The 24,972-nt window shown below is 42.7% G+C and overlaps 10 protein-coding genes across 10 annotated transcripts; 5 read left to right on the top strand and 5 right to left on the bottom strand. All coding sequences in view use genetic code 12, as the record gives it.

The window, feature by feature from the left end:
* Positions 1–123: 123 nt before the first annotated feature.
* Positions 124–1,896, bottom strand: ETF4 (ETF-ubiquinone oxidoreductase; the record flags this gene model as incomplete). The annotated part of the gene is made up of 1 exon (XM_001386122.1): positions 124–1,896. A coding segment is annotated over one exon (1,773 nt), but the record flags the coding sequence as incomplete, so codon positions are not given.
* Positions 1,897–2,937: 1,041 nt separating this feature from the next.
* On the bottom strand, positions 2,938–5,623 carry PICST_91075 (predicted protein; the record flags this gene model as incomplete). The annotated part of the gene is made up of 1 exon (XM_001386121.1): positions 2,938–5,623. Exon 1 carries the CDS (start codon positions 5,422–5,424, stop codon positions 2,938–2,940), a length of 2,487 nt encoding a protein of 828 aa, XP_001386158.2. The 5' UTR covers positions 5,425–5,623.
* A 1,998-nt stretch (positions 5,624–7,621) lies between these two features.
* PICST_49400 (predicted protein) lies at positions 7,622–8,647 on the bottom strand (the record flags this gene model as incomplete). The annotated part of the gene is made up of 1 exon (XM_001386120.1): positions 7,622–8,647. One exon carries the CDS (start codon positions 8,645–8,647, stop codon positions 7,622–7,624), a length of 1,026 nt encoding a protein of 341 aa, XP_001386157.2.
* Positions 8,648–9,293: 646 nt separating this feature from the next.
* Positions 9,294–10,598, top strand: PICST_85013 (predicted protein; the record flags this gene model as incomplete). Its single annotated transcript, XM_001386305.1, is given in 2 exon segments — positions 9,294–9,639; positions 9,652–10,598. The coding sequence occupies 2 exon segments, from the start codon at positions 9,294–9,296 to the stop codon at positions 10,527–10,529; spliced, it is 1,224 nt and encodes a 407-aa protein (XP_001386342.2).
* A 113-nt stretch (positions 10,599–10,711) lies between these two features.
* PICST_79554 (mitochondrial 54S ribosomal protein YmL17/YmL30) lies at positions 10,712–11,639 on the bottom strand. The gene has a single exon (XM_001386119.1). It carries the CDS (start codon positions 11,619–11,621, stop codon positions 10,767–10,769), a length of 855 nt encoding a protein of 284 aa, XP_001386156.2. The 5' UTR covers positions 11,622–11,639; the 3' UTR covers positions 10,712–10,766.
* Positions 11,640–12,103: 464 nt separating this feature from the next.
* Positions 12,104–14,406, top strand: PICST_66088 (predicted protein). The gene is made up of 2 exons (XM_001386304.1): positions 12,104–13,391; positions 13,488–14,406. Exons 1-2 carry the CDS (start codon positions 12,410–12,412, stop codon positions 14,348–14,350), a joined length of 1,845 nt encoding a protein of 614 aa, XP_001386341.2. The 5' UTR covers positions 12,104–12,409; the 3' UTR covers positions 14,351–14,406.
* Positions 14,407–14,725: 319 nt separating this feature from the next.
* PICST_33482 (predicted protein) lies at positions 14,726–15,955 on the top strand (the record flags this gene model as incomplete). Its single annotated transcript, XM_001386303.1, has 1 exon — positions 14,726–15,955. The coding sequence occupies one exon, from the start codon at positions 14,726–14,728 to the stop codon at positions 15,953–15,955; it is 1,230 nt and encodes a 409-aa protein (XP_001386340.2).
* A 405-nt stretch (positions 15,956–16,360) lies between these two features.
* On the top strand, positions 16,361–18,952 carry PICST_66087 (predicted protein; the record flags this gene model as incomplete). Its single annotated transcript, XM_001386302.1, has 1 exon — positions 16,361–18,952. The coding sequence occupies one exon, from the start codon at positions 16,361–16,363 to the stop codon at positions 18,770–18,772; it is 2,412 nt and encodes an 803-aa protein (XP_001386339.2).
* A 591-nt stretch (positions 18,953–19,543) lies between these two features.
* Positions 19,544–21,566, bottom strand: PICST_85313 (predicted protein). The gene has a single exon (XM_001386118.1). The coding sequence runs from the start codon at positions 21,540–21,542 to the stop codon at positions 19,566–19,568; it is 1,977 nt and encodes a 658-aa protein (XP_001386155.2). The 5' UTR covers positions 21,543–21,566; the 3' UTR covers positions 19,544–19,565.
* Positions 21,567–23,193: 1,627 nt separating this feature from the next.
* Positions 23,194–24,777, top strand: PICST_49923 (predicted protein; the record flags this gene model as incomplete). The annotated part of the gene is made up of 1 exon (XM_001386301.1): positions 23,194–24,777. The coding sequence occupies one exon, from the start codon at positions 23,194–23,196 to the stop codon at positions 24,775–24,777; it is 1,584 nt and encodes a 527-aa protein (XP_001386338.2).
* Positions 24,778–24,972: the final 195 nt, after the last annotated feature.

Here is a 24,972-nt window from a genome sequence, read left to right as displayed (position 1 = left end):
TTGTCAGGTATACACATTGGTGCTTATCAAGTGAAACTGGATTTTTACTTGTTTGGCTCGATATGAAAGTTCTGTGTTAGTACATTGGCATAAATATATACATAAATGCTAAGCCCATGTAACTTAGGTCATATAATACTTTGGACCATCTCCTCCTTCGGGAACTGTCCACGTAACGTCTTGCATTGGTGACTTGATGTCACAAGTCTTGCAATGAATACAATTCTGGTTGTTGATCTGGAACTTGATTCCCAACTCACTGTCGTCCTCAATGAACTCGTAAACTCCAGCGGGACAGAACCTTTGTTCGATACCTTTGTAAGCTGGGAACGTCATAGCAGCGTGTCTGGTGTAGTCTTGGTTTGGAATTCTTAAATGACACCTTTCATCTTCATCATGATGAGTACCAGTTCTGGAGACTGAGGTCAAGATGTCAAAGGTCAACTTTCCATCTGGCTTAGGGTATTCTTTAGGCTTGTAGTTATCAGCACGATGAGTAGCATCAGCATCAGTATGGTGGATACCCAATGTCCATGGTTCTTTACCAAATGAGATCATAGTCGAGAACCCAGAATGACTCAAACCACCAAGGAATCCAAGAGCAGTGTTAAATGCTGGACGACAATTTCTCACAGCATACAACTCCTTGTACGCCCAGGAGTCCTTGAACGAGTTCTCGTAGGCTACCAAGTCAATTGGATTGTATACTTCATCTTCAAAAGTTTCTTCTTCTACTGGGTCCAACTCTTTGACTGTGTTAAAGATTTCTTGAGCAGCAACAATACCAGACTTGATAGCTGTATGGGTACCCTTGATCTTGGGGACATTCACGAAACCAGCAGAACAACCTACCAAGATTCCACCAGGGAAATGTAACTGAGGAATGGACTGATAGCCTCCTTCGTTTAAAGTTCTGGCTGCGTACGAAATACACTTTCCTCCCTCTAGCACATTGGCGTAATATGGATGAGTTTTCATCTTTTGAAACTCAAGATAGGGTGAAACGTAGGGATTTGCGTAGTCCAAACCGATAACCAATCCTACCGCTACGAGACCATCTCCAAAGTGGTACATGAATCCACCGCCATATTCTTGGGTGGAAAGTGGAAAACCCAACGAATGGCCTACATAACCTTTGTTGAACTTTTTGGGGTCGACTTCCCAGACTTCTTTAATACCCAAACCATAAGTCTGAGGATCACTGTCCTTTCTCAAGTCAAACTTGGCAACAGCTTCTTTGGTTAGTGATCCATGGCATCCTTCGGCCAAAACAGTGACTCTGGCATGGAACTCCATTCCTCGTTCAAATGAGCTCTTAGGCACACCTTTCTTGGAAATACCCAAATCCTTCGTAGCCACACCCTTAATAGCATCTCCCATTTCATTGTACACCAACTCAGACACAGCAATTCCAGGATACAATTCCACGCCCAACTCTTCAGCTTGCTCAGACAAGTATCGGACTACGTTACTCAATGACACGATGTAATTCTTGTTCTTGTTGGCCAATTGAGGAGGCTCAGGCAACCAATACGCTTTCTTTTCAGTTAAATACTTCATTGCATCGTGAGTTACCTTGGTGACCATATCTGGAGGAAGAGGGATGCCTCCAGTCTGCTCAGTATATTCGCTGTTGGGGAACAACTCCCTGAAAGCACCAGGCTCTATTACGGCCCCGCTCACAGTATGTGAGCCAAAGTCTCCGGCCTTTTCCAATACTACTACTCGCAATTCGCCTGACCCAGTCTCGTTATCCAATTGCTTGAGTTTGATTGCCGTAGCTAAACCAGCAGGGCCACCCCCTACAATACACACATCGACTACATCCGAGGCTCTGGGCTCGGCCAAGAGTTCCTTTTCCTCGTTGGACAACTTTTCATAGGGGACTTCGTTGTTGGCAATGGCAGAGTGGGAGAAGTGTCTGGTAGAAGTAACTCTCACGCTGGATAGACCTCTCTTAACAGAATATGTAGCATCTCTGGTAAACTCTTTGTTGGTGGAGTCCCTTTGGAGAGAGAACTTTCTAATAGATGCTGAAGCGGTCTGACATCTCAACACCTCGGCACGGCACTGGCTCCGTAAGAGCTGGGTCCATCTGGCCGAAGATCTGGTGTTCAACATCGTGTGCGATGACTCAGAAAAATCGTGGTGAAAAGGTGAAAAATTATTGATTTGAGAATATTTCGATTCTATATTAAAGAATTCTAATCCTCAAAATGGTTTCTGCTCAAACGAAAGAAACTGAAGTCTATGTCTATCTCTATGCTCCCACGATGACCACTGAAGAGTCAAATGATACGATTTTGGTACACTCCGCAAAAAATAGAAATTACGACAATAATAATATTAACTCTATATATTCTCCAGTGACTCAATTTTTCACTGGAGTGGACGAATCAGAACGGCTGAATTCCTAAGCACGCAATTATCTAGAAATTATACACTGAATCCGGCTGCTACAAACACTCTGAAGTGCTCTATGTACTGTTTGCTTCTACTGTGGACTCCTTGGACGACTTTCTCTAATAATCCAAGTGTCTTTTCGTGATATCTCTCCATCTTGTCTCGCTGGGGCTGAAGTCAAAAAGATAACTGTATCGCACATATTTTCTGACTCCGTCCCCGCGCAGCAGCTCCTGATTTGCAATCTCAAATATTTCATGAAGTCATCAGAATAGTGTCACCAGTCACAGCAGCTTAACTACTAGTAGCAGTATAGGCTTATATTACATCACTGGGGTCATTGGTATCATCAGTTCTATTTAACCTCTTTTAAAAATTGAAAAACTCTCACGAATATATTCTTAGCTCATCTCTTTTTCTCACACCATACTCAACGGTCATCTCTCATAACCATGCCATGAACACACTCCACTCTACACTAACTGTCTTATTAAACATACATTAAGCACATATACATAAGTGTGGCTCGCTACCCTAAGAAACCCATATCGTTAAATCACGTCTCATACCAATGCTGTCGCTGCTGTCGCTTTCACTCATCTCGTTCAACATGTCCATGGCTAACACCCAATCGTCGTTGGAGTCCATCACAACAAAGTCGCCATCCTCATCCTTGTACTTCAACTTGTTGACCAAGATATCATCCGTGACAACTTCACTGGTAACGATTTTGCCAGATATCTTCAGGTACAACTCGTTAAACTGGATGGTGGTGCTAACAATGAGCCAATCGGGAATTTCTGTTGTGTTGTAAATCAACCTGATCCTGATGTCGTTGCCAAAATCTTCAATAGAAGGAGTGATAGGTGTAGAGATATTACTACTGTTGTAGTTAGGAACTCCCAGCGACGTAGATAATCTGGTAGAAGAGTCTTGCCCACCTAGCGATCTGGATCGAGACTGTCTCATCATACTGAAAGTGGACGAAGACGAGTGGTGGCGTTGGTAAGAAGAGCCGTTGGACGATCTGCTGGATCCGTTCTCATTCGACCCTGTGAGAGTATTGTTAGGTGAAGCATTATTCGTTGAGTAGGCTGTAACATCGTAGATCGAAGAATCCTGAGAACCCAGCGAGTCTCTCAACTTGCGCTGGATTTGCGAGTTCATCTCTGTGGTCTTCAAGTTTCTCAAACATGTTTCCCATTGGTTTCTGATTTCGTCGGTTCTGTATCGTAAAGTAAAAGATCCACTTTCTTTCTTTCCTGACCACGATATCACTAAAGAGTATCCCAAGTTTGAAGGAGCAGATATATTGTAGATCTCTGAGATGTAAACTCTACCCTTCAACTCTAACGGTGACAGCTTAAGCGACTTTGCTTTGGTTATCGACTCAAGCAAGTTAGCTGTAGACGACGAGGCAGACGATTTCTTACGAGACGATAAGATCTTCTTCTTATCCTTGCTTTGATCAGGCTTGTCTGTCTCAACAAAGAAAAAAATGATTCTCTCAAACAAGTACGCTACGTATTCTTTCTCGGTATCTGAGTCTTTCACTCCTACCACTCCGTGGTGTAGCAACTCTCCCTGGTCGCGCAAATTGAACCCACGCCAGTTGCTGACCCTGTTCACTAGTTGATGCAAGTATTCTACGTTTTCAGCTCTTCTTTGAGCTTCATTGACCTGGTTGGCCATTTCCTTCATAGCATTTCTGGCAACAATCATTTCGTTAAACGATGCCGAAGGTGGGATGGAGGGATCTAACGACTCTGGCGAAGCCTTGATCAACTCCTTTAATAGCAAGGGGTATTTACATAATCTTTGAATTGGTTTGATAATGTACGATTGCAATTCAAAGCCCGGATCAAGCAAGGTAGACGACTTCTTCAAGTTGGAGGATTCCTTATAGATCAAGTCTATTGCCGACATCTGGCCAATAGTCCATGGCTCGTATGCCTTGAAGGGCCCTGCAGCAGCGTGAATGAATATGGAACCAATTCTCTGGTACTTATAGGGCACATTGATATTACACTCCAACCCATTCAATAGCCTTCTGTGGAAGTCTATTATTTCGTTCAAGTTAGGGAACAACGAATGTATTTGCTCATTGGGGATCAATTCGGCATTGACCAACTCAGACTTATAGCGAGAAAGCAACTCCAAATCGGTGACATACTTCCGTTCGGTGTCAATGATCTCCTTGAACACTTTGGATCGCTCGTTGGAGATGATTACTTCCCCGACAGCCGATGGTGACGACTCCAATTCAAAGCTGAAATGGGGATTGTCCTTCTTGACACTCAATACAGAGTCCACTACTTTGATGATCTTGAGCAAATCCTCAGTGCTATCCAGAAAGACGTTGGATATAGTGAAGATCATGTCGTCGTCGAAGTTGAGCTGCGACTTGACGGCAAACAAAAAGTCGTACACGGACTTCTTGCAGATTCTCAAATCATCACTACCGACTACTGGAATTTGGTATCCGGGTACTACAGCGTTGAAAGCCAAGCAAAGAGGAGCACCCTGCTGAAAGAGCTTCCACATAAGAGTTGCTGGATCTACAGAGATGTTGGCAGGCAAGATACCAGCCGTGAAGGTGAAGATGTTGTTTGAGGTTTTGTCCTTATTAGCGGCGAACGAATTTGATGAGTTCAGATGGTCAGAATGGATGGAGAAACCGGAGGAGCCTACCAGCGACCGGAAATCGTTTCTGCCATTGCTAGTCTCAGCCATCTGCTGAGAAAGTGCGAGAGCCTGTTGTTCAGCGCATTGTTCGGCCGCTGAGTAGGCCAGTGCTAAAAAGGGCTCCATCCCGTGGATTCGGCCTAGCTTCTGTTTGAGCAGCTGGCACTGGAAGTACAAGTGATCCAGAGGCAGCAGGAGCTTGTTGAAATTTTGGTTCATGGCTATAAGGGGGCCCAGTGCTACTCTGGTGATGGACGTGGAAGATGAGTTGATGGATAAGTTTGACGTTGTGGAGACGGACCGGAAGGGCGGAGCCGGCTGCAGATTCACTTCCATATTTGTGGGGTTATTGGTGTATTGGCGGATACCAGTGATTGGTAACGGTGAAAAAGCGATGGCTCAGGCTGGAAAAATGCGAATGAAATATGTGAAATATTCGATTCTACTAGTAGAAATTGGAAGATGGGAAGAGATGGGCAGTGGCTCTATGGCAGCTCTATGGTGTAGTAGATGGAAGAGTATGGTGATAGACACGTCTAGCAGTATCTAGAACAGTAGTGAAAAACGAATAACAATAACAACAATACAGTATCTGGAAAAATTGAAAATGGATTTTTTTATTTTGTTATTATTGTTCGGCCCAAACAGACAGGACAGATAGTAAAGAACACAGTACAACTGAAAATTCAGTACTGAGGAAGATGTGAAACCGAGACACTGCGAAAGCAGAAAAGTGGTGAGAGAAGACGATTCAGAACGGCTGTGCTCCTCTGTCTACGAGCTACTGTCTACATGCTGCTGTCTACTGGGTTCTGTCTACTTGGGGCTGGTAGCGTAATAATAGCGTATATACCCTGGGAATGCTGGCGAGCCAGTGACCTGCTACCGTGTAGAATTTGTTCAGTCTCTGAGGGTGGAATTTTTCTGCTTCGGGAAGTGAGGTCTCATGAGCACTAAGATCTGCTGCCTACACTGATACCACCGTAGAGCGACTGTGCTGGAGTCACCATACGGAGCTCTGCTGTGATTGCGGGAGAGTCTGGCTTCTTTTCTGTCTACTTGTCTTCTTCTCTACTGGTACTGCTCTCCGTGCTCCTTACGTGGCCTCCCAGCTGAAATTCTCGAACCCTGTGCACTTCCAATTCAGGCAATACGCCCATTTTAACCACTCAGATTGTCCTCGATTACGAGATTCTGCCCAGATCTGGTGCCATAAAGACCACAATGAATCGCTCTGTACCACCGCATAGTTCTCCTGGAGAGAAATCGCCTTCTTTCATGAGTGCTGGTAAGTGTGTATTGTTAATGTGTCAAGTCTGACGTGCTGGAACCTCTCGCTAACTCTATTTTTTTCTACGCTCTCGCTGTCGCTATCTCCCACTATTTCTCGCTGCCGTGGGTCTCTCGCTATTTTCTCTGCTCTAATGTCTACATCCTCGCCAGCTTCTACTTGCCTCCCACACTAATTTGCCGGCTGTCCACCTCCTCCATCCACAACAGGTGCTGCCTCCTCCCAATTGGTCCTCAGCCAAAATACAGACGCGTCTCGTCACCTTTGCTTTGGGCTGCGTGCAGGTACTCCCTGTCCTTAGTTTAGCCGTCCAGCTTGTCAAATCGGTCGGAATGTCTGAACGAACAAAAACCCACCGCCCTTAAGCCATGTAAATGTATAGGCAGCTGCTCTGGTCTACATTCCGTGCTCTCTTAGCAACTCTCTGCAACTCTCTGCAACTTCTCTGCAGCTTCTCTGCAACTTCTCTACAATTTCTCTGCATTTTCTTTTCGGACTCTCTAGTAGTTCTGGCTTCAGCTCAATTATTTTATGCTTCCCACCGTCAATTTTTTCTTCTTATCTTCGCTGTGACGTCTTCGAAACAGTCTCCTCCAGCACTGGACACTGCTTTACATTGTCCGTTCTCTCACGAGCCTCGTCTCTCGTCTCGTCTCGTCTCTCCGCATCTCGAACTCTGCTTGAAATTTCTGATCGTTGCGGTATCTGCACTGTTCAATCGTCTTTGTCACCTGTAGTTGGTGCATGCAATTGTCTCTATTGTAGTGAAGTCTGTACCTTGCGTGATGAATTCCCACTTACATTCCACACCATTCTCTTCTCTTTACAGATTGCACCATCCTGTTGCAAAGGGTCTCGTCAGCAGCTTCCGCCCCCAGGTCCCTGTAACAACGTCTCTGACTGCTCAGGATTGAAATTTGAAATGAATCTGGCTCTGAGCCATTTGTAATGCCAAATGTACTAATTGTTACTTATTTCGGCACCTGGATCTCTACAATAGTAAGCTTATCCTTCTTTTGATGACACGAATTTTTTGGCCATACCGACTACGGTTGTACGATTTTTTCTTCAGAGATTTCAAATGGGTGCAAAATCCCAAAATTGTTTTCCACTCTCATTTCTTATCGGTAGAATACTCTGCAATTACACTTTTACAATTGTTGTTAATATTTCGATGTCGTTCTATAATACAAATTTTTGATTACTTCTCTACAGCCATAGACTCGTTTGTCTTTCTATTCCCTATGGCTTTTTCATCAACGTAAGAGTAGTGCCGAAATCACTGGTGTATGCAAACGAAGTCTTGTTGGGAAACCAGGTGATACAAGAAAATGCCATCTTGCCCGACATACTATTAGGCACTTCATACACCTTCTTGCCGGCCTCGTTGTCGTAGATTATGATGTTAGAGCCATTATCATAAGAAGATGCAACATAGGCCCCATCTCTACTGATCCCTAGACTACTGATAGACTCGTCAACATCGGTAATCACTTTACTATTGAGCATGGTGGCTGTGTTCCAGAGACTGATAACGCCTTCGCTGGACCCAACGGCCAAGTATGTCCCTCTGGGGTCGATTTTTACGGCTGTAGCTGACGACCTGTGTCCTGTCAATTGTGTCTTCAATTCCAAATGAACGTCGCCATCGCTGTCTTCTACATCCGTCACTTTATAAATAGGCAATGTTCCATCGTGAAGGGCACAAATAAAATACAGGTGCCCCTCGTGGAACCATTGAATTTCGTAGACGTGTTCAGCCAATCTGGTTTCGTGTACCTTCTTATAGTTCTGAGCAACAGAGTACAAGAAGAGAGTCGAGTCTCTGTCCACAACCGCCAAAAGTTCTCCGTCTGGTGAATAGCTCACGTGGATCAACATTGTAGCATCCAGTTGCTTCAATGTCTTCTCAACCTTGATCTGTCTCTCCAAACTGCCTGTATGTCCTTTCCATAGCTTGACATAGGTGTCTCTCCCCACTGTGACGAACGAATGTTCTGTTTTGGGATTCCATGCCACCAGCTCAATGGGCCGTGTATGGGCATCTTCGATTATGAGAGGGTCGCTGAGTCTGTCTGGGTTACACTTCCAGATCCGGATGGATTTGTCTGTACGGGATGTCACTAATCTGGTTCCAGTATTGTTGATGGAAATGAGAATGATTTCTGATGACGAAGAAGTGTGCCCGGCTAGCGGCTTGTCTTTTATCTGCACTGGAGCAAGATTGTTGAAGAACGACCTGTTAGTCTTGGAGATCACTTTGGACATTCTTAATGATGGTTTGGAAGAACTGGAATCATGAAAACTGTAAAATCTCAGATCTGGATCCATTGAAAATATCTGGAGAAATGCGAAAGTGAAAATTGATTATCTGATTGTGGACAAACAAGACAATGGTAAAATGGAGGAGAAGAAACTAGAAGAGACTCGGTGAACTGTTACAATGAGTATACGAATGAATAAGCTAATTATTTTGGTCTTGTAGAAATTACAATATTATTAATATAATTGTTCAAAAACTTTGGAGAGATAAGTGAAAATTGGGATTGGTATTTTAGGATTGGTTGCGAAATTCAATAATATTTGTATATCTTCTGCAAACAAGAAAATAGAGAATACTAAAAAAGATCAAAAAAATCCATGAAGTAGTGGAAAGAGATAATACTTCTATACTTAAAATACTTTACAATAATATTGACTTCGTTATGTTCCTCAGTGGATAGAATCAAACTCCAGCATGTCTTTACCGAAGCCACTATAGCCCTGTATCGGTGTCCAGGAATGTCGCATCTATGATACGAACAAATGTCGTTATAGCCACGTAAAGACAATTCGTGCATAGTTTAGGAATTTTTCAGTTAGATTCATGAACTGACCATATTCACCAGAATACCAACACACTCAAACACCAAAAATGTCTGGTCAAAGACCGAAACTTCTTACGTTTGACGCGTTTGCCAAAACGGTGGAAGATGCCAGAATCAGAACCACTTCCGGGGGTATCATTACGCTTTTCTGCATTTTCGTTGTAATGTTTCTCATTAGAAACGAATACAGCGACTATACCTCGGTGATTACGAGACCGGAATTGGTCGTAGACAGAGATATCAACAAGCCGTTGGACATCTACCTCGATGTGTCGTTCCACAACTTACCGTGCGACTTGTTATCGTTGGATATCATGGACGAAGCAGGCGACTTACAGTTGGATATCTTGAAGTCAGGATTTGAAAAGTTTAGGATTGTCAAAGACAGCGAGGGTAAAATCAAAGAAGAGATTATTGACAGGGAATCAACGCCAATTAACGCCGATTTGCTGATAGAGGAAATGGCTAAAGGCTTGAAAGAGGGCGAAGATGGCGAATGTGGCTCATGTTACGGTGCCTTGCCCCAGGACAAAAAGCAATACTGTTGTAATGACTGTGAAACAGTCAAGCTTGCCTACGCTGAAAAGTTGTGGGGTTTCTATGACGGTGAGAACATTGAACAGTGTGAAAACGAAGGCTATGTCCAGAGAGTTCAAAGTAGAATCAACGGCAAAGAGGGCTGTAGAATCAAAGGTAATGCCAGAATCAACAGAATCTCTGGAACTATGGACTTTGCTCCGGGAGCTTCGTTCACCAGTTCTGGTCATCATGTCCACGATCTTTCCCTCTACGATAAGCACCCTCACCTTAATTTTGACCATATTGTAAATAAGTTGACGTTTGGCCCTATTCCTGATGAGCTGGTTCCTACAGCTGAATCAACTCATCCATTGGATAACTACGGTGTGGCACTCAACGACAAGAATCACGTCTTCACCTACTACTTGAAGGTGGTAGCTACACGATTCGAGTTCTTGAACGGTGCCAGTAAGGCTTTGGATGCTAACCAGTTCTCCGTCATCACCCACGATAGACCTATCAGCGGTGGTAAAGACAACGACCATCAACATACCTTGCATGCTAAAGGAGGCATACCGGGTGTTGTTTTCCACTTTGATATTTCACCATTAAAAATCATTAACCGCGAACAGTACGCCAAGAGTTGGTCTGGATTCGTTCTTGGAGTCGTCAGTTCAGTAGCTGGTGTTCTCATTGTTGGTTCTCTTTTGGACCGATCCGTGTATGCGGCCGAGAGTGCCATCAAGGGGAAGAAGAACATGTAATGTCTTATAGATGTATAATAGCTAGAAATGTATTAGAAGAATTTAGTACTATGCATGAAACAATAATCCACTATTTTGTATAGACATTGAGCTCTGTTGTATAGTTTGTTTCTTATGATCGTATACTATTCGCAACACAGCTATGTGAAACTTCATGCTACACTGATTTTGTACTACCTTATGTCTCCTATGCATGCATTGACGTGAATGTATTTACAATATATATACAAGCTTCATTCACACGTCGTTCAACAAATGAGCAATATCTTTATAGTAGTCCTCATTTAAGTGATCCTTCAACTCTTCTTTGGTTAACCAGAGATACTGCAACGACTTATCTTGAGGCTCGAACTCACCGGACAAGATGTGGGATTTGATGAAATATTCCTTCTTGTTTTCGACTTCGTTATTGTATAAGTGGCATGGAGTATTTGAGACGTTGAAGTAGTTGATATGTTCTCCTCCAATTTTGTACAACCCTTCCTCAGCCAAATCATGCAATGCCTGGAGCTCTTCGGTTTTCTCGCCGAAGTTGGGCAAAGCCCACTTGTTGTTGTCGTTACGTATCACCAAATACAACGTTCTACTTAACTTTCTTTCCAAACTGGTTTTGTCGTTGGCTTCATCTGCCTTGGTTATTCTCGAGTTGGGTACAATCTTACGAGCCAAATCGTCATTAGCAGGGGCTCCGGGCGCTCCTGTATCTTCGCCGGCATCATCCACTTCAACTTCTTCCTTATATGTCTTTGGAAGTCTCAATTCCTGCTTGAACCGTCTATCTCTTTGGTGTCTGATCTCAGGTCTACCTCTAGGAAACTCTATATCGGGGTTGTTGGAGACAGGATCTTTGTTAAGTTGACGGAAACGCTGCTCCGAAATCGTTCCGACTCTGAAATAGAACCACTTGGGGAAGGTCCACATCAATCTGCGCCATAACTCGTTCTGGTATTTGTAGTATTGGGCTTGGAATGGGTTTAAGTCTGCAGTTACAACTGGGTTTCTCAGAAGCAAGAGAGTCGACGAGATTTTAGGAGCTGTCGAGCTCTGCGTAGCATAAGCTCTAGTAAAGCTTCTGCCCAAGACGCTCTTCATATTGAATCACAATTATCAACGTGCTATTGAGTCAACTGGAATCATGAAAAGTCGTAGACTTGGAAGCTGGATTGAAATTTTTCACGGCTATTTTTCAGCTCGTGTAAATTCTGGAATGTAGAGTAAGTAATGGCACGCGATAGTCAGGTGACAAAGAGCACATGCGCATAGGAAAATCGGCACAAGATCTTCCAAGCCAGAGCAGTGTATCAGAAGAACAGATACATGTTCTGAATATCACAATAGCATGGTGAACCTATATCAGAGATTTGTCGAGAAAATCACCGAGATATTTACAGAAATAGTGAGTATTCTTAGATTTTTCACATTGTCGTCACCAACAAACAGCATATTCAAACCTCAAACAAAAAAACGTGCGCAAACCAAATTGACTGCCAGCCTATAAAAGTAGCCCATTTCCCTCTGGGCTCACAAGAATTTTTCGCCTTTCAATTTACCCTTTTTTCGGCTTCCGTGACTATAATTAATCTAGTAGTATTTTTGCTTAACGAAGTACAAGTAAGACATTAATATATTATTCTTTGTATCGCAACTTTTTCTGCTTGACTAGATTTCATTATATACGAATTAGACTGGCAATACGTTGGATTCAGACTTTTTCACAGTTTTATCACCACAAAAAAACCGTATATCGTAAGAGTCGAGAGAGATTTTAGGGGTGTACTTTTTCGTATTTTGCAATTTCGTATAGTCGATCACTAAAAGAAAACCTTCCTCCCACTAAGTAAAACTTGTACTAGTTGTAAAACAGTAAGAGAAAAAGAACCATGTCGTCCGTTGAAGAATTCGAATCCATTTTGAAGGAGTTGCCTACTTTGAAGGCTCCCGGAGTTTCTGGTACTCGTATCAAGAAGTTGACAGAATTAGCAGTCAAGAACATTGATCAGGAGTCCTCGTTGATCACTCTCTTATATTCCAACTGTAAAGCAGCTCCATCATCTCATAAATTGGGAACCTTGTATGTGGTAGATTCCATTGTAAGAGCCTATTTAGAAGAAGCCAAGAAGCAGAACCAGGTCGTCGAGTCTCTGGCTCCAGAGGGCACTTTTGCTTCTGGTGTATTCAAGATCAGTGAATTGATCGAGTCGTTGATTGACGACGCATTGGAGTTACTGATTACTCAGGCTCAGAATATCAAGATCAGCAAGTTAGTAGATATCTGGGAAAGAGCTGAAACTTTCAGCCATGACATCATTGTCAGAATTAGACAAAAGCACTTTACTTCTACTACTCCTCCTGGCTCTCCTCCAAGAGCTGCGGGAGAAATTGCTAAGCCAACTGGCGAGGCAACTTCTGCAACTGCTGAAAAGACAGATTCGACCAGTATTTTACTGGCTCTTGCCTCTTTGGCCAAAACTAGCTCTCCAGGTTCGCAGAATACTCAGCCCGCTGAAAACAAGGCCAACACAATCTTATCGCAATTATCAGCTCTCTCTGCTCCTCAAGGTGCATCACAACCAAATTTTGCTCCCCGTCCGCAGCAAGGTCAGGGAGGAAACGAACAGTTGATCTTCAATATGTTGCAACAAATGCAACAAGGAGGCTCCGGATCTGCACCTCCTCCGAACATTCCTCTGATTCCCCAACAACCTCCTAGAAACGACTATGGATCAGATAGACGCAGACGTGAGCAAGATAATGGCTACTCTCGTAGAAACAGATCTAGATCTCCTCCAGGTAACAGATACGGAGGAGTCAGATCTCCTCCTAGACAACACGAATCAATGAGCTATAATCGTAGTGGTCCAGGTAACTTTGGAGGACCTCAAGGAGGCTATGGAGGACCTCAGGGAGGCTTTGGTGGACCTCAAGGAGGCTACGGTGGTCCTGGTGGGCTCAGCACAGGAGGTGATCTTAACGTTCCAGGAACTCCTCATTATCGTCCTAGAAATGTTGGTTTCGACCAGTCTTTGCCTCAGGGTTCTTTCAAGGTTTTGTCTAGAACTTTATTCATTGGTGGTGTCCCACGCAACATGGACGATCAGGCTTTAGCTCACATGTTGAGTCCTTTCGCTGAAGTTCAATCTGTTATTTTGAACAGCGAAAGAAAGCACGCTTTCGTCAAGGTTTACTCGAGAAGAGAAGCTGAACAGGTCATTGGACAATTCAACAAGGATAATGCTATGCCCTTGAGAACTCGTTGGGGTGTTGGTTTTGGACCTAGAGACTGTTGCAACTACCAACATGGTATTTCCATCATTCCTATCCAGAGATTGACTGATGCAGACAAGACATGGGTGGTCAATGCTCAATGGGGAGGAACTGGAGGTCAACCTTTGCTGAGCGGTATGGTTATAGATGAGCCTGATATTGAGATTGGTGCTGGTATTTCTTCTAAGGCCATGTCCAAAAAGATGCCTACCAATTCTGCCAGGAATGGTCCTAAGTCAAATAGACCAGGTGAGCCAGATGAAGAATATGCCAAAACTACTTTGCTTCCACATCAAGCTGGCCACATGTCTCACGGAGCTCAGCCAGACTTCAACACATTCACGCAATCATCTGTTAACCCATTATCTGGGTTGTTTGCCAACTCTGAGTCAGATTCGCAATCGCAATCCCGTCCACCTCAAGGATTTAACCAACCTTCACAGCCACAGGGACAGGGATTTCCCGATTTTTTAAACAACTTACAACAGCAAGGTGGCAACCCCAACTTGAGTGCCACTTTAGCTAACTTGTTCCAACAAGGTGGAAACCAGCAATAGCTATACTAAAATAGTCTGTATAAATAGACATTAAAAAGAAGTATCATTTTTCGCAACCATTTGTAAGGCACACGAAGTAAATTGTATATGAATGAATAGCAAATAAACATGTATGAAATAGAAAGAAGTTAGTAGGTAAAAGTGATAGAACCATATCTGGTAGAAAAACTTAGAGTCATTGTAAGCAAATCCTATAGAAACAACATTAATACAAGCTTGTAATTACTGCTTTATTGAAGTAATGTCGCGTAAAATAGTTATCTTGATGTCGCATTAAAAACAGATCAATAAATGTCGCGTGGTAGAAATGATTGCAACTAGATTTCAATTCAGAACCATGAAAATGTTCAATTCACTCCTACTGAACTAGCCACAATGTTTGAAAGCAAACGAAAATATGGCAGTCTCAAGCGAAATAGTAGTCCTAACCAAGGTAGCAGGATTTCTCCACCTGAAAACGAGTCTCCCACTAGAATAGCCACACATTCACAACAATTGTTTGAATCTAGACCAGACCATATCAATGTAAAAACCTACAAAAGGCGAAACACAGCCAAGAAACCATATATTCATATTTCTAAAAAGTCTGACCCGATTCTTCGAACACGAGACAGTTCCAGTTTTTTGGATTTAGAAGGTGAAACGAATTCTAGCATTTACTCAAAATACGATAATGAATTGAGGTCAGATCTGGACATAGACGACTTTGATGCTGGACTCATAGATTTGGAAGACATTGGAAAAACTCAAAACATACAAAAATCTCATGATTATTCTGACGAAGTAGAAGGACTTATACAAGTTGTGGAAGATGAGAATACAGACAGAGTCCCATCTGTCTCTGATTCGTTTGCTTTGAAAATAGCCAATGGAAACGTGTTGCAAGTCATGAAAGAGCATCAGGAGTCAAAGACAGATGCTGTTATAGACAAATTCAAGAAGTACGCATTTCCGTCGCCTATAAGGTCGCGAAAAGAGTTGATGAGGAGAGCAGATAAATATTTTGATGTGCTACCTTTGATCCTAAAAGGTAAACAAGCACCGTCAGCATATTATTTATTGGCTAAGAATCAGGCAAACAGTTCTGTTCATGAAACACTTTCAGCTACAGAAAAATGGCAGATAAATTGGGACAAGTTCTGTGGAGGCTATTATGGCTTCAAGAGACAGCTGTTGATAGGAAACAGTATTAGTGTAAAATTGGCCAAGGAACTAAGAGCGGCGCATAGAAACAAAACCGTTTCCTATTGGACGACGTCAGGCTTTGCAACACATGTTCTAGCAAACGAAGTCATCATAAGAATGGCTATGGAAGACTTGCTGTGCGATTTTGACAGTGCTGAGAGGATAGTGATGGAAAGTGTTGAGTATGGCAAAGTTATCGCAGATGCTACTGAAATAGAAGACGATCTACAGGCAGACGAATTGGTGCTGAAACAGTCGAAAAAGTTTATGAAACAAATTGATATTGTATCTAAGGTAAACGAACATATGGAAGAGAAAGAACAGGAGGAGGAAATACCCAGTGCCAAAAGTCAAGGCACACGAGACTTCCTTGATCAATTGGTAGATAGCGATTCTGACTCTGATCCTGAATCTGAGTAAGTGAACGAGATAATGTCAATTGCTATGTCTTTCACATTTTCTACTATAGTTTACAATAGCAATTTTTTATATATAACAGCATACCTATACATCAGTACATGCGTTTCATTATATGCCAACATAAAAATGTCTGTAGGCTTATAACTCTGAAGGTTTATCGTAATTTGTTTGTGCTTCAGTTTTTTTCGCAATCAATGAAAATGAAAAATGACTTTTCAGAATTGTTCGCAAATCATTTTACAAACGACACTATTGCTGTATTAGTAATTGCTACCATTGGGGCTGACGACACACCGTAGTACAGCCAAGTGAGAATCTACCGACGCAGTGTTCCAACGAAAGTTGTTTTCTAAGAGGGTTTTGACCCTGCTGTTCCAACTCCGATCCTTTCACACTTTCTACCCCATGCTCAACGACAAAGTCTTTGCCAAAGATATCGCTGCTACAGCCATAACCGGCAAGGACGCATGGAACAGACCTTCACCCCAACCGATAACTATTTCTGTTAGTCTAGATACCGATTTTCACCAAGCGTCTGTGACTGACAACTTGAAGTACTCGTTGAACTATGCTGTGATTTCCAGAAACATCTCTGAATTCATGAAAGCCAACGAACACAGAAACTTCAAGTCCTTAGGGAACATCGCTGAATCTGTAAGTGAAATTGTTCTAGATCAGAAGAAAGGAGGAGGATCCAAAGCTGAAGTTGTAGTCAAAAGTGTCAAGTCTGAGATCAGAGCTGACAGTGTTGAGTACAGGTTGAGCCGTTCTAAAACTGATTCTGAACCAATTCCTGATGAAATCGCCGTCAGAGGTTTACGTTTGCTTACAATCATTGGTGTTTTTACATTTGAACGATTCCAGAGACAGATTGTAGATATAGATTTGCAACTCAAGTTGCACAAGGAATCAGACGTGTCTATACATGAGATCATAGATGATGTTGTTTCCTATGTAGAGCTGTCGAACTTCAAGACTGTAGAAGCATTGGTGATGAAAATTGGTCAGTTGATCTTCCAGAACCACCAAAAAGGTGTAACCTCTGTATTTGCTAAAGTAACCAAACCCAATGCCATCAGCTATACCGAAGGAGTTGGAGTGTCTTCCTTGATGACCAAGGCTTCTTTTGAGGGTGTAGAACCAATTCCTAAGTCAGATGGATTTTCCACTCATTTGCACCCTTCAGAAAAGTTCAATCTTCCCACTGCTGCTGAAGATGCCGAGAGTCAAGCTAACGAAGAGCACGTAGCATATATAGCATTTGGATCCAATGAAGGTTGCCAGGTAGAAAATATCCAGACAGCTTTGAAATTGTTGGAAAAATATGGTGTAAAGGTTCAGTCCACTTCGTCGTTATATATTTCCAAGCCTATGTACTACTTGGACCAGCCAGACTTCTACAATGGAGCTGTGAAGGTGACTTTTAAGAACAAAAGCCCACACGACTTGTTGGCCATACTTAAGAAGATAGAGTACGAAGACATCAACCGAAAGAAAGAGTTCGACAATGGTCCTCGTTCTATAGATTTGGATATAATACTCTACGACGATATCAGTGTTAACCACGAAGACCTAATTATTCCTCATAAGTTGATGTTGGAAAGGACGTTTGTGTTGCAGCCCATCTGTGAATTATTACCTCCAGACCATATTCACCCAGTCAGTGCTGAGCCTATCCATAACCATCTTCTGCAGCTTCTCTTGAGTAAGCCCAACGAGTCTGTCCAAGAGTCATCGGATTTGTTGCAGTTAATTCCGGTTCCGCGACTCGATAACAAGGACACTATCTTGAAGTTTGACCAGTTGAAGAATCTGCACTCCACTTTAATAATGGGAATTGTGAACATAACACCAGACTCGTTTAGTGACGGAGGTGTGAACTTTTCCAAATCTGTAGACGAGGTCTTGAAGACAGCAAAGAGTCTCATTGGCGATGGTGCACATATCTTGGATATAGGGGGTGTCTCTACTAGACCTGGCAGTAAGGAACCTACTGAAGAAGAAGAGTTGCGGAGAGTGGTGCCTCTTGTAAAGGCTATAAGAGCTTCATCAGATAAACAATTGTCGTCTTGTTTAATTTCTGTAGACACTTACAGAGCCAAAGTGGCAGAAGAGTGTTTGAAAGCTGGTGCCGACATCATCAACGACATTTCAATGGGCTTATATGAGGAAGCTATATTTGATGTAGTAGCAAAATATGGCTGTCCTTACATTATGAACCACACCCGGGGTACGGCTGCTACGATGAGTAAGCTTACGAATTACGAGTCCAACACTAACGATGACATCATCGAATATCTAGTGGATCCCATTTTGGGCCATCAGGAGTTAGATTTGACGCCCGAAGTGAATAACCTTATCAACGGAGTTTCCCGCGAACTCAGCTTGCAGATGCTCAAGGCGTTCGACAGAGGTGTGAGAAAATGGCAGATCATTGTCGACCCCGGAATCGGCTTTGCCAAAGACTTATCGCAGAATCTACAACTCATCAAGCACGCTTCTCTTTTCAAGCAGTACTCGGTACAAGTGAACGTCGATATCAGCGATAGCAATCACCGTAATGCTAGCAATGGTATCAAACATATGTATGTCAGTTTCAATGGCCTAGCTACTTTGTTGGGTACGTCTCGTAAAAAATTCTTGGGCTCCATTGTCAATCAACCTGAGGCTTCCAAGCGTATGGTCGCTACTGCAGCTTCAGTTATAGCATGCATACAGCAGAAAACTGATATTGTCCGTGTACATGATGTCAAGGATATAAAGGAAGCTGTGTTAACGGGAGACGCTATCTACAGAGATCTGTACAAGAAATCGTAATAGCCTACTGTGGCTACCGTGACGAATGGAGCAACGGAGCGACTAGATAGTCCAGAATGCCACTATATAATCGTACCTTGGTGATATCTAGTTGACGGATGTCTCGATATTAGAACTGGTGACTTTATAGTACCAAATAATTCCATTGTCTAGCAAATAACTTATCTACGAAATAATCTGAAACAGCTATATAATTTGATAGGACAAATGCAAACCGATATAACAATTGTTCAACCCTTATCTCGCCATATGAAATGACAAGAATAAATGCTGGTGTCATATAGGCTAGCTGGCGAGCTGCATACATTATCCACATCAACAAATTATCCAAATCGGGGAATAGAATTGCAAATGGGACTGTAGTAGTTGCAGGACGGCTATATGTCCGTCAACTGAAATATGCTCCTGGCCAAAACAGCTACATCCCCATATGGTGCTATCTGCAAAACCTACATTTCAACTCACACTGTGTCTCGTCCAGTGTCTGCAATGAAACTGGAACTGCATTACAAATAGGGGGTGTAGGCCATATTTATAGATTTGCGCAAAGCGAGTTTTGAGGCTGGCTAGTGACATCTGGTTAGATGTTGCAGCCTGAAACCTCTCTTACCAAAGTAAAACACTGCATTGCAACTGTATGTACTGTTGAACATTTCAACATGTTCAGGAGCAAAAATGTCGTTGATTAAGGCACTTCTTAGTAAGCGTGCTTCAGTTGCTTATGCTACTGTTGCACCTAGTGAGACTACCTATTTCTACATATCATTGCAAGTGCTTCAAGTTTGTATCTATTTTACGATCTGCTGCTCGTACGCCTGACAAACCTACGCTTCATTTTGTTGCTTATGCTCTTATTCCACACTACTCCACTCATGATCGAACGATGGAAGCCGTACACATCGTGTATAGACTGGTCCTCCGCGCCAAAAGTGCTGTCAGAACTGGAAATTAAAGCCTGGCGCTCTTCCTCGGTCATTTCAGCAGTGATATTGGATTTCTTGTAGTTTAGTTTGGCTCTCTGTTTAGAAACAAATTCTCTGCATTTGTTGATTTCATCTTGTGAAAGTGACCCAAATCCATACCCGCCGATCTTTTTAAAACAGTTGTCTATTAGTACGTTGGGTTCTAGTATCGTCTTGGGGTAGTTCTGCATGAACTGGAAAAGTTCGATTTGGTCCATTTCACCACTACCTTTAGAGCTTCTGGAATTCTGGAATTCAGGGTCCTCAAGACACATTTTGCATATAGTTAGTGAGATTCTGAAAATGGTCTTGGAGCCTTCGTACCACAAGATATCCCAGACTCGCAAGGTAGTCTCTATAGGCAAGTTGCCCACAAACACAGACATGAACCATGAAGATGTCACAAGCGTAACAGGAGGCAATCTGGTAAGTATTTTGTCCTCAGAGAGTGATTCTCCTTCAAAGTTCTTACCCAATATGGCCCAGAGTTGTGGAATGTATTCTTTTACACAGAGCATAAGCACACCTTGGTCTGTGTGTACCCCTTCAAGGTTAGCAGAATGAACCTTGGGAATAATTCTCTCAGTCAAGATTACCAACATCCAGAAGGCTCTCTCTTCTTCCATGAACAAGAGAAGCAAACCCGCAAGAAAATTAAGCGATTGACAGTAGCCAATCTGTGGTTGGTAATGGGCAAATGCTACAAGTACTCTACGGAGCGTTTTTACCATAGCTGTTTCTGACGATCTCAGATTTTCTGTTCCCAACGTAGTCACTGAAGTGTTGGCATCAGTACCAATATGGCTGTTGAAGTATATGTTGTCCGGAAACGTTCTGTTTAAATCTCTCTCTATAACCTCTGTATCTTTATTCTGGATATCTTTTGTGTCACGAACAATCTTGGAGTATACACCTACGTGCTTGTTTAGCTTATCATATCCTCCCGCATAGAAAAACCACGCCGAGCCTCTCCATTCTGCTGGGATGCCCTGGCGGATCATCTTTTTGACTTTGTCAGATTTTGGCGGAAATCTCGTAGGTATAGCTTGTGCAGAGTCTAATTGAAGACCGTTGCTTTTCATAAGCAAATTCCACTTCTTCTTACGTCTGATAGCATCCTGAGCATATTCAGAAAACCATTTGTTGTAATCCTCCAAAGAGATGTTGTGATGTGTAGATGTCTTTTTAAATCCGTAGCGGTCATAAGGTGAGGCTAGTATACGATCAATAGTGTCCTGATCAGTGGGCTGAACGTAAGATTCGCTTTCCTGGTCCAGAATGTCAAGTTCAGGGAAGGAATCTATGGTGTGCCTGGCGAAAATTGTTGTGTCGTTAGAAAGTTCTTTGAACTCTAGGTCATCCAACCCTTTCATAATGGACGTATCGATAAGACCCCCTGTAGCTAACGGAGCCATGGATGAACGCTCCGATGAAGGAGAGTCGTAGATATCAAGTAGTGAGTAATTGTGTGAATACAGCGACGGAGTCCGGAGATGGCGGGAAGGTGTCGAAGGGTCCAAATACGACAAACGACGACGAGGAGGTGATGAGGGAGTAGTAGACTCGTCATCGTCATCAATACTGTTATCGTTATTGCTGTTGTTGAAATCGTCATTGCTGTTATTGATATCATCTATGCTGTTATCATTAGTGTTGTTATTGTTGTTGTTGTCTCTGTTGTTGTCTTGTTCATTATCGTTGTCTTCATTATGTATGTCATTCTGTATGTGCTTGCCATTTTCTTTGGCTCTTGCTTTGGGGTAACTGAGAGCAGGCATCAGAATGACGATGTCTGGGTCGGTTGCCATGACGGAAGACTGGGTCAGCGGCGGCATCAGAAGTGTTTTAGGAAGAACTGGTGGTGAACTGGAAGAAGAAGTTTTGTCCATAATCGTTTAGTAGTGATTACCCGATTCGTACACATGGGAGTGCAGACGCGTATGAGGTGAAGGGTTGGCTGGAAAGGGAAGGTGAGAGGTGAGTAGTTAGAGAGAAGCAGTAGCAGAAGAAGCAGTATGAAGATAAGGAAGTGAGGAAAAGTAGAATGAGAAAGAGGCAGAGCAAAAAGAGATAAACCAAGTTGAAATGTGAAAAATTGCTGAAACAAATTTTGTTAGCAAAAATGGAGATGGTAGTGGTTTGAAACCCGGATTCTGTGTGCACTGAGCCGAGAAGTTGAGGACTGAGTGCGACAGTGAAAAACCAGGAAGAAAATAGTGACAAATTAGCGACAAAATAGCGACAAAATTGCGACCGCACAGCGAGAAGTGGGCTGAAAGAAGTGGGCCGAAAGAAGTGGAACATTAAGACAAGGAGGGACCTCTTCATTATATAACAAGTCGTAAGAGCTTCTGTTACGAGACGAGATTTTACGACCCACGCCATTTACTTCTCGAATGATGCGTGTTTGGTAGTGGAATTTGAGATGAACTATTGTCTCAGATTAGACGGTAGCGAGAGATCGATTGTGTGCGGGATGCGCGGATTCACCGGTACTCCGAAACAGCCCAACGTCTCTACCGTCTTTATCGTGCCCATATAATTTAGTATTTCAGATGGATAACACGTCCAGCGTGTACTATTGGTCAAAACCAGCCCTGGCATTCCACAAATGGACAACAAAGACTTCAGACAATGTCGCAGTGCCGTCGCAGGAGGCTCCTCTGTCTATTGTTCCCTTACGCGCAATTGCGACACCCAGGCTAGGAAAAATGTTCAGGCTGAGCTCTTCACGGAGAAGATACAATACAACCTGATCCCAGAAAGTCCAAGCAACCATATATGCTTTTCGAATAATACAATCAGGCACTGCTCAGACCATCGTACTCTCGTTTTTCGTATTCTCTCATTTGTCTCTGTTTTTCTCTCTGTCTTTTCTCCCAGTTACTGAACTCTCAATCTTTCACCAAATCTTTTCTCTGTATCTATCAAATTTTTCACTTTTTCGCAGCCGTTAACTGCGCCTTAATCTCCACAGCAACAACTAAAGCCGTCCTGCTTAACCTCTGCTCTCTCAAGACTCCATCGCCATGCTGAAGGTCGTCTGGGCCAAACACTACCGAATATCCTTCCTTGCTCAGCTCAGAAAACTTGGTCCTCCATTTAAGAAAACTGAAAAGCTTAGCTGAACACCCCTGGAAGTTACACATACTCGAATCCAGCAACTGCAACAGTTTCAGCAATTTCGTTCACTTAATCCATTATTTAAATCGTTGTCAAGAAATTTCATCTTGATCCTCTTTTTATCATTGCAGATCACATAACCGTCCCCGTTTTCACTATTCTTCCGTAACTGTATTCATATTCTCTCCTTAGTCTTTCGCTACCAGTTACTCTCATATCACGTGCCCTCCTCTTAAAAGTCACTAATTTGTCTTGGTACCAAGTCTTATTTCTAGGCATGATTAATTTCTCTTCTTTGACTATATAAATAGGCACACCCCCGTTTCCCAGACCAAAATGTACTGGAGAAATGCCTGGTGGCATGAAAAGATGTTTCCATCTTGCGAAAACATCCTTCTCCCTGAGGGGATGCTCGTATCGCATAATCTTGAAGCGACCGTGCACCACATATCGAAAGCCATATACAAACAGGTTTGCTACGAAGGAAGAACTCCCATGATGGACACAAATGCTGGGGTTGTGATAGATAAGTTTACCCAGCCGCTTCCCATAGTGTCCCAATCATGGCACGAGTTCACTACCGAGAATCTCAACGGCTCTTTTGCTTATTCTGTAGTTTCTATCATATATGCCATAGCCGTTCTGGCTGTAATCACATGGTTTTTAACGATATTCGTTCTCACAAACTACACCATCAAACCCTCAGTGCTTTTGCAGGCTTCGACGTCGCTTTCATCGGTCTATATACTTGTGATTGTGATCAAGTCTATTGTAATTCTACACCAGCAACAGCGAAATGGCTATTTACATGGTGCGAAATTGCTAGACCAGATAAACGGTTCCACTGCTGTCAACGTATTTGATTTGATAGTCGTTCTTTTGCTACAAATAAATCAAGTCCAGGTCATAATGCGTATTTTCCTGAGACAGGGAGACAAGAGAATGACTTTCTTCGTAGGCGTTCTTGCGTCTATCGCTTCGCAAGTAATTTGGGGAGTAACAAAATTCCACAACTTCAGTCCCAAAGACGAAGCCGGTGACATTTTACCAGCATTCATCTATTTGGTGCGTATCGCCATGGGAATATGTTATGCTGCCATCATATCTGTCTTCCTATTAACCAAGATCCACTATATTCTCGCAAACAAGAAGATCTGGTTGCTTTCTCTACTCACCTTTATCTTAATCTTCAGCCCGGTAGCATTCTTCATTGCTGATGTGTCGAATGCATTTGTGTACGAGTTGTCGGAAATCTTCTCGGTAGTAACCTACGTGATCTGCGTGGTGATACCCTGGGAATGGTGTAATAAGTTCAACTTGATAATGAGAGCAAAGGAGAAAGAGGGAGTGCTAGGACGGCGTTTCTATGAAGATGAGCTCTACGAGGTAGACAGAGCCCAATTGTTCATTGAAGAGGACGAGGAGGACGAAAACAACGACGATCAACATAACGACACAAACAGTAACGACTTAGGTAGCAACAGCAGTAACGCTTTGGGTAAATCTGCATCGGCGAGTGCAGGAGGTAAGGAAAATTATACAGATGAGGAGCTAACTAACGCAAAGAAGGTATTGTTGACTTTGTCCAAGACCAAGAGAGCGTTTTTGACGTTGACAGACGGAATCATTGCTGCTGGTTTTGCAATTCCACGTTCCGTCAGTGTCACCACAGCGTCCACAGACACCCCAAGACCCAGAAACCCCAACTTGGATGAATCAACACCCCATTTCAATAACCTCAGATTCAGAGACGCAGAGGAAGCAAATCCAGCCAGAGATTATCATGAGACAGGTCCTCAGGAGACAGATCCTCAAGAGACAGAAACAAATACAGTACCAGCTGGATCCAGAAACAGAAGAAACGTCTATGTTTATTCACGTAAAGAGGTAGTGATAAACTTCTCCGACGATGACGACTAGGTTCGTTGAATTGTACTATATAAACATTATTTATTGGCATGTATCACTATTTATTGTATTATTTATTTAATGACATGGTTATCTTACTAAAACATTACTTAGTGATTACCGTTAATTTTGGAAATCTTGTCCAATGTTCTAAAGCAAATTATTTATATACATCCTTCTTATTTCTATGTACATTAATAGAATGTT

Source organism: Scheffersomyces stipitis, chromosome 7 (assembly GCF_000209165.1).
Source record: "Scheffersomyces stipitis CBS 6054 chromosome 7, complete sequence".
Taxonomy (NCBI): Eukaryota; Fungi; Ascomycota; class Pichiomycetes; order Serinales; family Debaryomycetaceae; genus Scheffersomyces; species Scheffersomyces stipitis.
The sequence above is the reverse complement of the archived record's forward strand: the minus strand, read 5'-3'. Positions and strand labels throughout refer to the sequence as shown.